Source organism: Balaenoptera ricei, chromosome 10 (genome assembly GCF_028023285.1).
Source record: "Balaenoptera ricei isolate mBalRic1 chromosome 10, mBalRic1.hap2, whole genome shotgun sequence".
In the NCBI taxonomy this organism is placed as follows: Eukaryota; Metazoa; Chordata; class Mammalia; order Artiodactyla; family Balaenopteridae; genus Balaenoptera; species Balaenoptera ricei.
This window is the reverse complement of record NC_082648.1, coordinates 60,006,161-60,021,580: the sequence shown is the minus strand read 5'-3', so window position 1 is coordinate 60,021,580 and position 15,420 is coordinate 60,006,161. Positions and strand designations below refer to the sequence as shown.

At 41.1% G+C, this 15,420-nt stretch overlaps 1 protein-coding gene across 20 annotated transcripts in view; it reads left to right on the top strand.

The window, feature by feature from the left end:
- Positions 1-15,420, top strand: part of TSPAN8 (tetraspanin 8) — a 253,327-nt gene that overhangs the window by 158,995 nt on the left and 78,912 nt on the right. For 11 of the 20 annotated variants that reach the window (XM_059936520.1, XM_059936501.1, XM_059936504.1 and 8 more), the window contains one exon: positions 920-969. The exons of 6 other annotated variants lie outside the window; for them this stretch is intronic. In XM_059936520.1, coding sequence (XP_059792503.1) covers positions 920-969 — 50 coding nt within the window. Of the gene's footprint in view, positions 1-919; positions 970-3,781; positions 3,859-15,420 lie in introns of those variants that run through there. 3 more of the 20 variants (XM_059936519.1, XM_059936518.1, XM_059936515.1) reach the window with 3 other exon arrangements.

Sequence of the window (15,420 nt, the reverse complement as noted above, 5' to 3'; positions counted from 1 at the left end):
TGATTTCTGCCCGGATCCTGGCTGACCCATTTCTGGAGAGTGGGATTAGAGCCCTGCTTCCAGGATTAGATTCACATGGAAGCAGGAAGCTCTAGAGGTAGAGACAGCCTCTTGGAACTTCCTGTGCACCAAAGCAGCTCAGTTTTATCATGTAGTGGTAGGATGAGAGGGACCAGGAAGACAAGAAAGAGAGGTATAATGCAGAGGTTAGAGCACAGAATCTGAAGCCAGACAGCCTGAGTCCAGCAGCAGGGAGATGCCATTACATCTTTTTTTCTTTTTTTAACGTTTATTTATTTATTTATTTATTTATTATTATTTTGGCCACACCACTCGGCATGCGGGATATTAGTTCCCCAACCAGGGACCGAACCCGCGCCCCCCGCAGTGGAAGCGCAGAGACTTAACCACTGGACAGCCAGGGAAGTCCCAGATGCCATTACTTCTGTGCCTCACTCTCCTCATCTTTAATTGGGATAATAATAGTACTTGTCTCATAAGATTGCAGTCAGGATTAAATGAAATGTACATGTAAGACACAAGAGTTCCTGGGACTTTGTAATTAATCAATAAATATAACTGTAATAATAATTATTCTTAAATACCAAGGATCAGACGAGATGCTGGTTGCTTCAGAGGATTTCTGTGTGGACAAGTGAAATCAAAGACAAATGCCCTTCTAATGAATAATCTGATTTCATATTTTGATATTTGACCGCCGACACCTTCTAAGCCTTACCTCTTCCTCTTCCCTTTCTGCCCCCCGTCTGGACAAGCTGATAAAAAAGCCTGGGTGCTCACCATTTTGGCACCAGCCAAACCACAAGACGTTGCTGCATGGGGACTCTCATGCCCAGCCCCAAACCCTAACCACAATAAAAACCCAGGCCAGTCTCATTTCCTTGCTTTTTTATTTCAGACTTGCTTAAGAAGCCTATCCTGCTCACCCCAGACACAGACACCAATTATGTAAGTAATAAACATTTCTATACCATTTTGGTGTGTATGTGTGGCAGCATCAGTAGCAACATCTGAACCAAACTTTGGGTGTGGATCCATCTGCCTCTGCAGGTGACATAGTAGCCTTCCATTCAAAACACATTGGCACTAAAACTACTGGTCCACTACCCTACTTTTACCCACCTTGGGGTAAGAGAAGGAAAACCTTGAACTGACTGAACTTATTTTCCTTCCTACAATGAATGGGCATCTCAAAAATAGAAAATAAGTTGTCACAGAAAATGAACTTCTATTTCTTTCCCACCTTGAGTTGTAGACTGAGATTCACATCTGCTCTATCAGGTTACTGACAATTTAGTCACTGAGCAGGGCACCATCTTGCCCAGCCTTAAAAGTCCCCCCCAAACCAAGCAAAGCAGAACAAGGACCAGAAAAGAGAGAAGACTCAGTAGTGCCTAAGGTTTGAGAACTTAGACTCTGAACGGTGCTGCTTTACTTCCATCTCCTTCTCTTGACCTCCAAATTGACGACCACTGCCTGCATGCCTCTTATATCTTTACCAGGACCTTCCAGTGAGCACACCCACCCACTGTTTCTTGGCCACCAGCAGTTTCCTTTTCCTCCTTAATATCCTTTTTCTCTTTTTTGGTAAGTTATAAAACTATTCTGACATAGGCTCAAGTGGACAGCCCCCTTCTGGGTATGGCTTCGCCCAGAAGACGCCCATGGATAGACATGAGAATCATTAGAGGAATTAAGAAAAAATTAAATAGCTGCTGGGAGCCTATCTCAGACATGTAAAGTGAGACTTTGCTGACTTGGGGCAGATAGGGATGGAAGAGGTGGGTTAGGAACCTGTATGTTTAAATTTATTTATTTATTTATTTATGGCTGTGTTAGGTCTTCATTTCTGTGCGAGGGCTTTCTCTAGTTGTGGCAAGTGGGGGCCACGCTTCATCGCGGTGCGCGGGCCTCTCACTATCGCGGCCTCTCTTGTTGCGGAGCACAGGCTCCAGACGCGCAGGCTCAGTAACTGCGGCTCACGGGCCCAGCTGCTCCGTGCCATGTGGGATCTTCCCAGACCAGGGCTCGAACCCATGTCCCCTGCATTGGCAGGCAGACTCTCAACCACTGTGCCACCAGGGAAGCCCAGGAACCTGTATGTTTAAAAGAAGTTCCCCAGCTGATTCCAATGATGAATCAGGTATAGAACACATTGAACAGATTAATTTTGTGACTCAGGATTATATTGATCCAGGGACGTTTGACCCAAGGATATGATAATTCCACCATTTGCTCATTGCTCTGCCATCAACATGAGTGGTTAGTACAGAATACACAACTTGACTGGAAATATGTTAAAGAATTAAGTCATCAATACAGAGAAATTCCAGACAGCAGAACAACTTTGAAATAGCTGAGGAAACTTCTCACAGTTTTCTCATTAAAAATAAAAAAATGTCCAACTATCAGTCCTTTATCCATTTCCTACTAAATATTATTGGCAGGAATAATCAGTACAAAAGAAAATGACAGTGGTGAAAACTGCACATGATAAAATTTGTTAGAGATGAAAATCTGAAGAATCGTGCCTTAATGCTCACATTGAAACATGCAAACGTTAAACGGAAAAATTAGACTTGGCAGAAGTAATCAACACTAAATAAAACTGCCAACAACTACACTGGCACATGTTAAAATTTATTATTGCCTAAAAATTGACAGAAGAATCCAATTTTTTGACTAAGTTTAGGTATGAATAATTTGACCTGAGACAATTGGATTTCGTACAAATAATGGCTATAAAAGAAAAGCTGCAATTGCAGAAACTATAATCAATAAAAATTTGATATGAGCAATAAGGAGAAAAACCACATTGAATAACATTTTCATTTAAACCTTATGTGGAAAATAATTGATTCCAATGAAAAGAATTTCAGTAAATTAACAATTAAAATGGAAAAAAATTAGAAATATCTTAATGCCTGGGAATAAAAATTTTATCAAGGAATTATAGTAACTTAATAGAAATTACTATGGCTCTAAAAATACTTTCTTAATGAGTATTTTAATCTTTGTATGCAGAGTTTTAATGTAAAGTTTTAACTCCCAAACACAGGGGTCAAAATATTCTCAGATCAGAAAATCCACAGGGTCGACATGGATAGGTCAAAACAAAAAGGCTTAAAACTTTCTGCATCCAATTATTTATTGCGGGGTGTCAGGAAAGGAGTGGTCAGGAAAAGTCTGGAATGTGGGGCGAGAAGGAACGTGCCCAAGAAGGGCAAGCATTCATGGAGTGCCACCACTTCAGGTTCCTGGGCATCCAGATGGCAGGATAAGGTATGTGTACCTAGGAGAAAGAGCACAGAAGACAAATCCTTTCAAATGTTTCCTAAGCCCCTCTCTCCTTATCTAGTTTCTTACTGAAGGAACTGAACCATAATTCTAAGTCTTGAAGTTGACCGAAGTAGTCATCTCTCAAAATGCAAATCCCACTATAAAAAAGAGGAATAATAACAAGTGTGGGGGGAGTATGTGGATAAATGGGAACCCTCTACACTGCTAGGGAGATTGTAAAAGGACACAGCCACTTTGGAAAGGAGTCTGGCAGTCCCTCAAAAAGCTTACACATGGATTACCATATGACCCAGCAATTCTGTTCCTAGGTATATACCCAAGAAAAATAAAAACATATGTTCACATAAAAACTTGTTTACAAATGTTCATAGCAACATTATCCATGATAGGCAAAATGGAAACAATCCAAGTGTCGATCACGTGATGAATGGATAAACAAATTTGTGCTTTATCCATTCAGTGCCATATTTTGGGGCAATAAAAAGAGATAAAGGAATGATCCATGCTACAACACAGATGAACCTTGAAATCATGAAGGTGAGTGAAAGAAGCCAGTCACAAAAGACCACACATTGTATGATTTCCTTTATATTAAATGTCCAGAATATGCAAATCTGTAGAGACAGGAGGTAGATTACTGGTTGCTTAGGGCTGAGGGGGCTGAGGAGAAAATGGGAAGGAAATGCTAAAGAGTACAAAATTTCTTTTTGGGGTGTTTCAAATATTCTAAAATTGATCATGGTGATGGTTGCACAACTCTGTGAACATACTACAAACCATTGCTTTGTACATTTTAAATTAGTGAATTGTATGGTATGTGAATTATATCTCCATAAAGACTATATTAAAAATGCAAATCTCCAAAAATGGAGTCACATTCTAAAGCCTCAATTTTTATCTCTGGGTATCAGTCTCCTTCTCTGTATAGTAGGAATGATCTTAATAGTTTATGAAGATGTTGAAAGAATTAATGAAGCAATGTATGTGAAAATGCTTACATATCATGCAACACGCATGGTAGAAATAGCTAACTGCCCAAGATCTGTGCTTTTCCTTCTATGGCATAGAATTGGCACAGGGAAAGAGTTGCCCAGGCAGAGACTGCAATTTCCATGGCTTCTTGCATCCAGTTATTCCATGATCTAGTTCTAACCAACGGTATGTGAGCAGAAGTGATGTGTGTGGTCAAGGTGGTTAGGCAACTGCTCTGTCTCTTTCATCCTCTGTTTCCTCTCCTAACTGGATGCTGAGTAACTGACAGGGAGGGTGGAGCCATAGATGGGACATGTCTGGGCTCTTAAATCCCTCTGTGGGTAAAACCCCACCCACCAGCCACCCTGGGTTGATCATCTCAGTGAGAAATAGGTTCTATTTGGTTGAAATGTTTTTGTTATAGCAGCTAGAATTACCTTCACTAACACAAAAATTTAAGTATGTATGCCCTCAATAAATTTTTGATAAGAAAATAAGACATCTTTGTCATTTGTTAGTACCTTTGGAGTTTTAAAATAAAAGCCAGTAGAGGCTGAGAAGAGGACAGTTATGGAAATCTGAAAAGTGGAGGACATGAATGGATGTGGGGCAGCCTGATACTGACTTGATTCCACCCCAAATCGTATGAGGTGTTTATTGTACCATTCAGTGCTCATCCTTACTTAAGGCATTGATGCACTTCATTGAATCCCAAAGTCATGGAGCAGATACCATATCAATTCTGAGTCCTCTGCACTATTTATCAGCCCTAATCTCTACAGTGAACCTACATTCATGAGGAGGGAAACAGATAATAAATCAAACAAATAAGCAAAGCATATGATATATTTGATAGTGTTGATTGTCATGGATAAAATAAAGCAAGAAGGGAGTGTGGGAGCTCAGGAGTCATGTTCAGTTTTAAATAAGATGGTTAAGGAATGTGTAAAGAGAAGATGACATTGGAGCAAAGGCTTGAATACAGCGAGGGAGCAAGCCATGACTTCCAAACAGAGGGAACAGTGGTACAAAGACCCTGACGTAGAAACATGCCAAGTGCATTAAGGAACAGCAAGGAGATTAATGTGCTTGGGGAAGGCTAGGCAAAGGGAAGAGTGACAAGGAAGAGGCCAGAGAGGTAATGGAGTGGGACTAGATTGTTCGGAGGTCTGAGGACTAGTCAAAGAACATAATGGGGGATATGAAAGAGTTCAAGACCAGAGATAATTGGCTGCTCTTATTGACTTCAGCAGCGAATGCCAGCACAATGCCCCAAAGACAGATAGGTCCATTTTCACTTCAGCAGATATCAGTTCAGGACCTAGATATAGTCCCACAGCAGGAACCAGCAAGAACTCAGATGGTGAATGGGATCCAAGATCCCCCATCCTCCCAACACTTGCCATAATGAAGTCACATCAGTGCCTATGTACCCCAAGATGACACTTCCTGTAGGAGCAAAGAGGGAGGAAGTTTGAAAGACTGAGCATTTACCAGACATAGATTGTTTAATCTGGAAGAGATTGAGTTATAAGGATAAGAAAATAAAGATGCTATATATTTTTTTGCACATCTTAGTTTTACTGGATTAGATTTATGGTGTCCCACAGGTTCCTTGGGCCTTGTTCACTTGTTTTCTTTTAATTGGTGATGGTTATATTTTATTTTATTATTATTATTATTTTATTGAAATATAGTTGGCTTACAATATTATATTGTTTCAGTTGTAAAATGCACTAATTTGATATTTTTATAGATTATACTCCATACAAAGTTATTATAAAATATTGACTATATTCCCTGTGCTGTACAGAAATAAGTGTTGGAGAGACTGTGGAGAAAAGGGAACCCTCCTACATTGTTGGTGGGAATGTAAATTGATACAGCCACTATGGAGAACAGTATGGAGGTTCCTCAAAAAATTAAAAATAGAACTACCATAGGATTCATCAACTCACTTCTGGGTATTTATCCAAAGAAAAATGAAAACACTAACTTGAAAAGTTACCTGTACCTCCACATTCACTGCAGCATTATTTACAATAGCCAAGATATGGAAGCAGCCTGAATGTCCATCAATAGCTGAATGGATAAAGAAGATGTGGTACATATACACAATGGCATACTACTCAGCTATAAAAAGAATGAAATTTTGCCATTTGCAATAACATAGATTCATTTGCTTTCCTTTAATCATTTTTCTTTCTGTTCCTCATACTTAATAATTTCCATTTTCCTATCTTAAAATTTGCTGATACTTTCTTCTGATTGCTCAAACCTGCCTTTACCTGTAGTGAATTTTTTCACTTCAGTTTCTGTACTTTTCAGCTCCAGAATTTCCTTTTGATTTCTTTTTAGATCTTCTGTCTCTTTAATAATATTTCCATTTTGTTCACACATCATCTTCTTGAGTTTTTCTATATCTTCCTTTAATTCTTTGAGCATTTTTAAAACAGTTGTTTTAAGTCTTTGTCTTGGATATCTGCCATTAGGTCTTTACAGAGAGAGTTTCTGTTGATTTATTTTTTGCCTTTAAATGAGCTGTACTTTCCTGTTTCTTTGTAGGCCGTGTGCTTTTTTTGCACACTGGACATTTGAATCTAATAATGTGGTAACTCTGGAAATCAGATTCTCCCTCTTCCCCAGGATTTGCTGGGTTTTGCCATTATTCTTGTTTTTTGTTTTTGTTTGTTTATATGTTTGTTTTTAATTGTGTCAGGTGTCTTTATGCTGAGGGTCAGGCTGAGTTGTAAACTTAAGGTCTTATCAGCTCTTTTCTGAGCCTTTCCCTGGTCATGCATGGTCACTTTCTAATTTTCCCCATATATGTAGTTGTTTTTGAATGTCCTAATCTTTAATGTCTGGCTTCTGAAAGAGGGAAAAGTGAAAAATGAAGCGGGTAGGGGCAGAAGGCTGGCCCTTTAAATTCCCTGGAATTCATTTCATCTGGAAGGGCTTGCAACAATGGCTGCCTGCCTTTTTGTCTGCACCTCTGTGATCAGAAACAGCAATCAGTGAGCAGTGCATAGGTTTCCAATATTTAGAGGACAGGATCCTTTTTGCCTGCCCTGGCTCCCACAAGCTGTGTGCAAGCTGCTCCAGGAACATCAGCACAGCTGCCTGCCATGGGGCTGGGAGTGGGGGATGGATAGCTGCTACTGTGCTAAGAGCTGAAATTGACTAAAATTAACTGCAATTTACCATCCAAGGCTTTCCCTAGAAATTGCAAGCCTTCAACAGATTCCAGAGTTCCAAGTACATCAGAGAGATTCTGCCAATTGTTGTTTGCATGGCGAGCCGGATTCCTGGTGCTCCCTCCTCCACTATCTTCCCAGAATCCTCTGTCAGTGGACAGAATCTTCCATCTTGAATAATATGTTGATTCTTATGTGTTCTATTAGTCAGTGTTCTCAAGAGAAGGAAAACCCATAGAATGTGTATGTAAAGAGATAGAGATTTATTGTAAGGAATTGGCTTGTGTAATTATGGAGGCTGGCAAGTTTCAAGATCTGCAGGGTGAGTGGATGAAGCTGGAGACCCAGGAGAGCTAATGGTGTAGTTCCAGTCTGAAGGCCAGTAGGCTCATGACTTGGAAAGGGCCAATGTTTCAGTTCAAGTTCAAAGGCAGGAAAAAGTCAATATACTGGTATGTAGGCCATCAGGCAGGGAGAATCCTCACTTTGGCGGGGAGTCAAGACTTTTTATTCTATTCAGGCCTTCAACTGACTGGATGAGGCACACTCACATTATGGAGGGCAATCTGCTTTACTCAGTCTACCAATTTAAATGTTAATCTCATTCAGAAACACCCTCACAGAAACACTGCATAACGTTTGACCAAATACCTGGGCATCCCATGGTCCAGTCTAGTTGACACATAAAATTAGCCATCACACTTAAAATACAGAAATTATATCTGGAAACAACTGGATGTTATGGTCCCTTTAGAAAAGTTTGATAAAAACCCAGTGGCTGCATCTTCTCAATGTGTTACTCAAATATCTGTGGAATATGCCCAGTACACTATGATCCTAGCCCTGGACAAAAAAGGCACTTTACTATTTTGGTGATGATGATGATGAAGTGCAAGTCACTTAAGTACTTGACAGTTATATTTATGGAGCGAGACATTTCCTTTAATGCTATTTTATAGGCAAGAGGGAAATGCTGCAAACATATTTTGGAAAACATACAAGTTTGTCACGGGTCTTGAGTTACTCCACGCTCAGAGTGCAAGAGTACCTTATGTTAATATGGAACATTCACACTTTACATAAGCAGGGCTTGGGGAAGTTTCAAAATATCCGGAAAACAGACCTTGTATAAAGATGCTCATACTGTAACGATGAGCCTATCACAATGTCCCCAGGGAACAGCTGAATAGACAAGGCTGATTCAGAGGCAACTTTGACATAGTAAAAAGTCTTTAAACTTTGGAGTCTACTGTTGCAGGAGTACGCGATGGGAAAATCAAGAGTGGACGACATCTCATGTTTTTTCCACCTTGTTTAAAGCTCAAGCACTTCTTTCAGTGCCAGACCAGGGAACAAAGCCTGGACCTGAGAGGTGAGCTGTGGATAGAAACATTAATCTAATTTGCTTTGAGGAAAGTTACTTACCTGGGTCGCAAAACATCTGGGAACTTTGTCACAGGCCATTCTTGGTTCTTCCTTGGTGATTATCAAGAGAAATTAGCCAGTCTCTAAATATGCCTCCAACTCTTAAGATATGATTCTGCAACCTGGATTAGGAGAAAAGTGAGAGAGAGTAATCGCCAAAGGACTAGTGTCCCAACGACCTGGCCCTTGATTTACCAACCAAGAACCCCACTTGATGATTTGAGTCTTCTCGCTTTTTTTCTTGATGAGTCTGGCTAGTGGTTTATCAATTTTGTTTATCTTGTCAAAGAACCAGCTTTTAGTTGTATTGATCTTTGCTATTGTTTCCTTCAGTTCTTTTTCATTTATTTCTGATCTGATCTTTATGATTTCTTTCCTTCTGCTAACTTTGGGGTTTTTTTGTTCTTCTGTCTCTAATTGCTTTAGGTGTACAGTTAGGTTGTTTGAGATGTTTCTTGTTTCTTGAGGTAGGATTGTATTGCTATAAACTTCCCTTTTCGAACTGCTTTTGCTGCATCCCATAGGTTTTGGATCATCGTGTTTTCACTGTCATTTGTTTCTAGGTAGTTTTTGATTTCCTCTTTGATTTCTTCAGTGATCTCTTGGTTATTTAGTAGTGTATTGTTTAGCCTCCATGTGTTTGTATTTTTTACAGATTTTTTTCTGTAATTGATATGTAGTCTCATATGGGACAGGTCGGAAATGATACTTGATACTATTTCAATTTTCTTAAATTTACCAAGGCTTGATTTGTGACCCAAGATATGGTCTATCCTGGCGAATGTTCTATGAGCACTTGAGAAGAAAGTTTATTCTGTTGTTTTCGGATGGAATGTCCTGTAAATATCAATTAAGTCCATCTTGTTTAATGTATCATTTAAAGCTTGTGTTTCCTTATTTATTTTCATTTTGCGTGATCTGTTCATTGGTGAAAGCGAGGTGTTAAAGTCCCCTACTATTATTGTGTTACTGTCGATTTCCCCTTTTTTAAAATAATTAATAATTTTTTTTTATTTTTGGCTGCATTGGGTCTTCATTGCAGCATGCGGGCTTTCTCTAGTTTCAGCGAGCGGGGCTACTCTTCATTGCAGTGCACGGGCTTCTCATTGCAGTGGCGTCTCTTGTTGCAGAGCGTGGGATCTAGGCATGCGGGCTTCAGTAGTTGTGGCATGCAGGCTCTAGAGCGCAGGCTCAGTAGTTGTGGCACACCGGCTTAGCTGCTGCACAGCATGTGGGATCTTCCCGGACCAGGGATCAAACCCATGTCCCCTGCATTGGCAGGCGGATTCTTAACCACTGAACCACCAGGGAAGTCCCTCAATTTCCCCTTTTATGGCTGTTAGCATTTGCCTTATGTATTAAGGTGCTCCTATGTTGGGTGCATAAATATTTACAATTGTTATATCTTCTTCTTGGATTGATCCCTTGATCATTATGTAGTGTCCTTCTTTGTCTCTTGTAATAGTCTTTATTTTAAAGTCTATTTTGTCTGATATGAGAATTGCTACTCCAGCTTTCTTTTGATTTCCATTTGCATGGAATATCTTTTTCCATCCCCTCACTTTCAGTATTTATGTGTTCCTAGGTCTGAAGTGGGTCTCTTGTAGACAGCATGTAAATGGGTCTTGTTTTTGTATCCATTCAGCCAGTCTATGTCTTTTGGTTGGAGCATTAATCCATTTACATTTAAGGTAATTATCGATATGTAGGTTCCTATTACCATTTTCTTAATGGTTTTGGGCTTGTTATTGTAGGTCTTTTCCTGCTCTTGTGTTTCCTGCCTAGAGAAGTTCCTTTAGCATTTGTTGTAAAGCTGGTTTGGTGGTGCTGAATTCTCTTAGCTTTTGCTTGTCTGTAAAGGTTTTAATTTCTCCGACAAATCTGAATGAGATCCTTGCTGGGTAGAGTAATCTTGGTTGTAGTTTTTTCCCTTTCATCACTTTAAAAATGTCCTGCCACTCCCTTCTGGCTTGCAGAGTTTCTGCTGAAAGATCAGCTGTTAACCTTATGGGGATTCCCTTGTGTGTTATTTGTTGCTCTTCTCTTCCTGCTTTTAATATTTTTTCTTTGTATTTAATTTTTGATAGTTTGATTATTATGTGTCTTGACGTGTTTCTCCTTGGATTTATCCTGTATAGGACTCTCTGTGCTTCCTGGACTTAATTGACTATTTCCTTTCCCATATTAGGGAAGTTTTCAACTATAATCTCTTCAAATATTTTCTCAGTCCGTTTCTTTTTCTCTTCTTCTTCTGGGACCCCTATAATTGGAATGTTGGTGAGTTCAGTGTTGTCCGAGAGGTCTCTGAGACTGTCCTCAATTCTTTTCATTCTTTTGTCTTTATTCTGCTCTGTGGTAGTTATTTCCACTATTTTATCTTCCAGGTCACTTATCCGTTCTTCTGCCTCAGTTTTTCTGCTATTAATTCCTTCTAGAGAATTTTAAATTTCATTTATTGTGTTGTTCATCATTGTTTGTTTGCTCTTTAGTTCTTCTAGATCGTTGTTAAACGTTTCTTGTATTTTCTCCATTCTATTTCCAAGATTTTGGATCACCTTTACTATCATTACTCTGAATTCTTTTTCAGGTAAACTGCCTATTTCTTCTTCATTTGTTTGGTCTGGTGGGTTTTTACCTTGCTCCCTCATCTGCTGCATATTTCTCTGTCTTCTCATTTTGCTTAACTTACTGTATTTGGGGTCTCCTTTTCACAGGCTGCAGGTTCGTAGTTCCCATTATCTTTGGTGTCTGCCCTCAGTGGGTAAGGTTGGTTCAGTGGGCTGTGTAGGCCTCCTGGTGGAGGGGACTGGTGCCTGTGTTCTGGCAGATGAGGATGCATCTTGTCTTTCTGGTGGACAGGACCATGTCCAGTGTCGTGTTTTAGGGTGTCTGTGAACTTATTATGATTTAAGGCACCCTCTGTGCTAATGGGTGGGGTTGTGTTCCTGTCTTGCTAGTTGTTTGACATGGGGCATCCAGCACTGGAGCTTGCTGGCCTTTGGGTGGAGCTGGGTCTTAGTGCTGAGATGGAGATCTCTGGGAGAGCTCTTGCCGATTGATATTACGAGGGGCTGGGAGGTCTCTGGTGGTCCAGTGTCCTGAACTTGGCTCTCCCACCTCAGAGGCTCAGGCCTGACACCTGGCAGAAGCACAAAGATCCTGTCAGCCACACAGCTCAGAAGAAAAGGGAGAAAAAAAGAAAGAAAAAAAAATTTTTTTAATAAATAAAAAAAATTTTTTTTTTGTTAAAATAAATAAATAAATAAATAAATAAATAAATAAACGAAGAGAACAGCCAAACCAATAAACAAATCCACCAATGATAACAAGTGCTAAAAACTAAACTAAGATAAACATGAAAATCAGAGGGACTTCCCTGGCGGTCCAGTGGTTGAGAGTTCACCTTCCAGTGCAGCGGGTGTGGGTTCGATCCCTGGTCGGGGAGCTAAGATCCCACATGCCTCATGGGCAAAAGAACAAAACATAAAACAGAAGCGATATCATAACAAATTCAATAAAGACCTAAAAAAAAAAATCAGAAGCTTATCAGTCGCAGACAGCAAACCCCAATTCCACAGTTTCTCCCAAAGTCCACTGCCTCAATTTTGGGATGATTCATTGTCTCTTCAGGTATTCCACAGATGCAGCGTACCTCAAGTTGATTGTGGGGATTTAATCCGCTGCTCCTGAGGCTGCACAGAGAAATTTCCCTTTCTCTTCTTTGTTCGCACAGCTCCCAGGGTTCAGCTTTGGATTTGGACCCGCCTCTGCGTGTAGGTCATCCTCAGGCTTCTGTTCCCCACCCAGACAGGATGGGGTTAAAGCCGCGGCTGATTAGGGGGCTCTTGCTCACTCAGGCCGGTGGGGAGGGAGGAGTATGATAGTCATAATTGGAATGCGGGGCGAGCCTGCGGTGGCAGAGGCCGGCGTGACATTGCAACAGCCTGAGGCATGCCGTGTGTTTTCCCGGGGAAGTTGTCCCTGGATCACGGGACCCTGGCAGTGGCGGGCTGCACAGGCTCCCGGGAGGGGCGGTGTGGAGAGTGACCTGTGCTCGCACGCAGGCTTCTTGGTGACGGCAGCAGCAGCCTTAGCGTCTCATGCCCGTCTCTGGGGTCCGCGCTGATAGCCGTGGCTCATGCCGTCCCTGAAGCTCATTTAGGCGGTGCTCTGAATCCCCTCTCTTTGCGCACCCCAAAACCATGGTTTCTTGCCTCTTCAGTAGTTCCAGACTTTTTCCCGGACTCCCTCCCGGCCAGCCGTGGCGCACTAGCCCCCTTCAGGCTGTGTTCACGCAGCCAACCCCAGTCCTCTCCCTGAGATCCGACCGAAGCCCGAGCCTCAGCTCTCAGCCCCCACCCGCTCCGGCGGGTGAGCAGACAAGCCTCTCGGGCTGGTGAGTGGTGGTTGGCCCCGATCCTCTGTGCGGGAATCTCTCCGCTTTGCCCTCCGCACCCCTGTGGCTGTGCTCTCCTCCGCGGCTCCGAAGCTTCCCCCTCCGCCACCCGCAGTCTCCGCCCGCGAAGGGGCTTCCTAGTGTGTGGAAACCTTTCCTCCTTCACAGCTCCCTCCCACTGGTGCGGGTCCCGTCCCTATTCTTTTGTCTCTGTTTTTTCTTTTTTCTTTTGCCTACCCAGGTATGTGGGGAGTTTCTTGCCTTTTGGGAAGTCTGAGGTCTTCTGCCAGCGTTCAGTAGGTGTTCTGTAGGAGTTGTTCCACATGTAGATGTATTTCTGATGTATCTGTGGGGAGGAAGTTGATTTCCATGTCTTGCTCCTCCGCCATCTTGAAAGTCCCTCCTGGTGCCTTAGTTGTAATCACAGTGTACATTTTGCATTCAACTTTTCACTTATGAATCATCTTAGCAGAGTCTTCTCCATGAATGTTATATCACAAGCATTTTCTCCATCACTATCTTCAAAATGATTTCTTTACATATGTATAGATTGCCATATAATTTGTTTATTCTTTTACTTGGGGCATGTAGTTGTATATAATTCAGTAATAAATAACATTGTGCAGTAGCTTCTTTTTTCTTCTCTTGAACTGTGCCTTTCAGAAACTAAAGAGGTGAAATTCTACAAACTGGAGTGGTGAGATGCTTTTCTTCTGTGTTGAGGAAGGTGAGAAATAGACTGACATACTTTTGGGTCACTCAATTTATCCTAGAATCGCAGCTGACTAGAAGAACCAGTGTGAAGCAGAAAACCAAACTCAACATTTTGTTACCCAATGCATGATACAAAGATGTTATCCTCTTCATTTTACAAAAAATAAAAAAGAAAGTAGAGGGAAAGGTTTCTATGTATACACATTCATAGGATTATATATACACAGAAAAAGAAACATTGAAACTACTGACAGGGTTTTAAAATATATTTTTTGAAGTATAAATTATGCTTAAGTTATCACATATTTTTGTTAGCCTACTGAATTCTACAATGTGAGATCATCGTCAAAATGACCACAACCTCTTGTAATATAGAAAGAATTCTTTTCGCACCATTTTGTGATAGATCCATCATCGGTTAGTATTCTTTCCCTTACCAACCATAGACTTTTCTTCTCGTAAAAGTAAGTATGGACTTACTGGAAGAAAAGTCTGTGCCATTTTAACTCTCTTGCTTTGCTTCTCCAAAGGGTTATGGATGGGGAGCTGGGGGTTGATATTCCTGCTGGGAGCCCTCCTGTGGCTCTCACGGCAATGTCTCTAACGAAGGACAAGTAGGATCTAATGAAGAGCAGGATACAGTAAAGCAGTTAAGTCGAGTCTTGCATGCTTCTTCTGGATTTCAATTATTCTGGGCAGTCTGGTAGATTCTGAATTACCAGCAGCTGCTCACTTGCTCACTTTCTTATCTGCCACAGCTGTTCTCTCTTTCTTACCCCCCCCCCTCCATATCCAGATGCAAACAGCTGTTCTCTCTTTCTTTACAATTGTCAAGCAGTGGCTCGTTTTGCCCCAAACACATGGACACCTGCAGCAATAGGAATTTTATTTTTCAGTTGTGGTGAAATACTGGACAGCTTCAGGAAGGTTTAATGGAGGGAGGGAAAGAGGGAATGAGAGGTAGTTAGATGTAGAAGAAGCCTGTGTTGGCAAGCTGGAAGGTAGACAGGACACTTCTAGTTGTTTTTCAGGGGTGAATAAGTCAGCGATAACAGATACCCATACTTCTTCCTTGGAAAGCAGGGCATCATCACTAAGCACCTAGGAAGAGATTATGATGGCGCTTTGAGGGTTTAGTCTTCATTCATTTAAAAAAATATTTATGGACATTTACTACATGGCAAGCACTATTCTAGACACACAGTAGGTGCTAAATAAATGAGTATGCTTTTTATAAATGAGCATATAGACACATACATACACACATTTCTCAGTCTAGTCTCTGTTAATGATATCAAAAGCTAACATTTTAAATGAATTTTTGCTGTGGAATTCAGCCTCTCCCGCTCCCAACATTGGGACTGGGGACTTGGTCCTTGACCAAGAAACGTTCCTAGT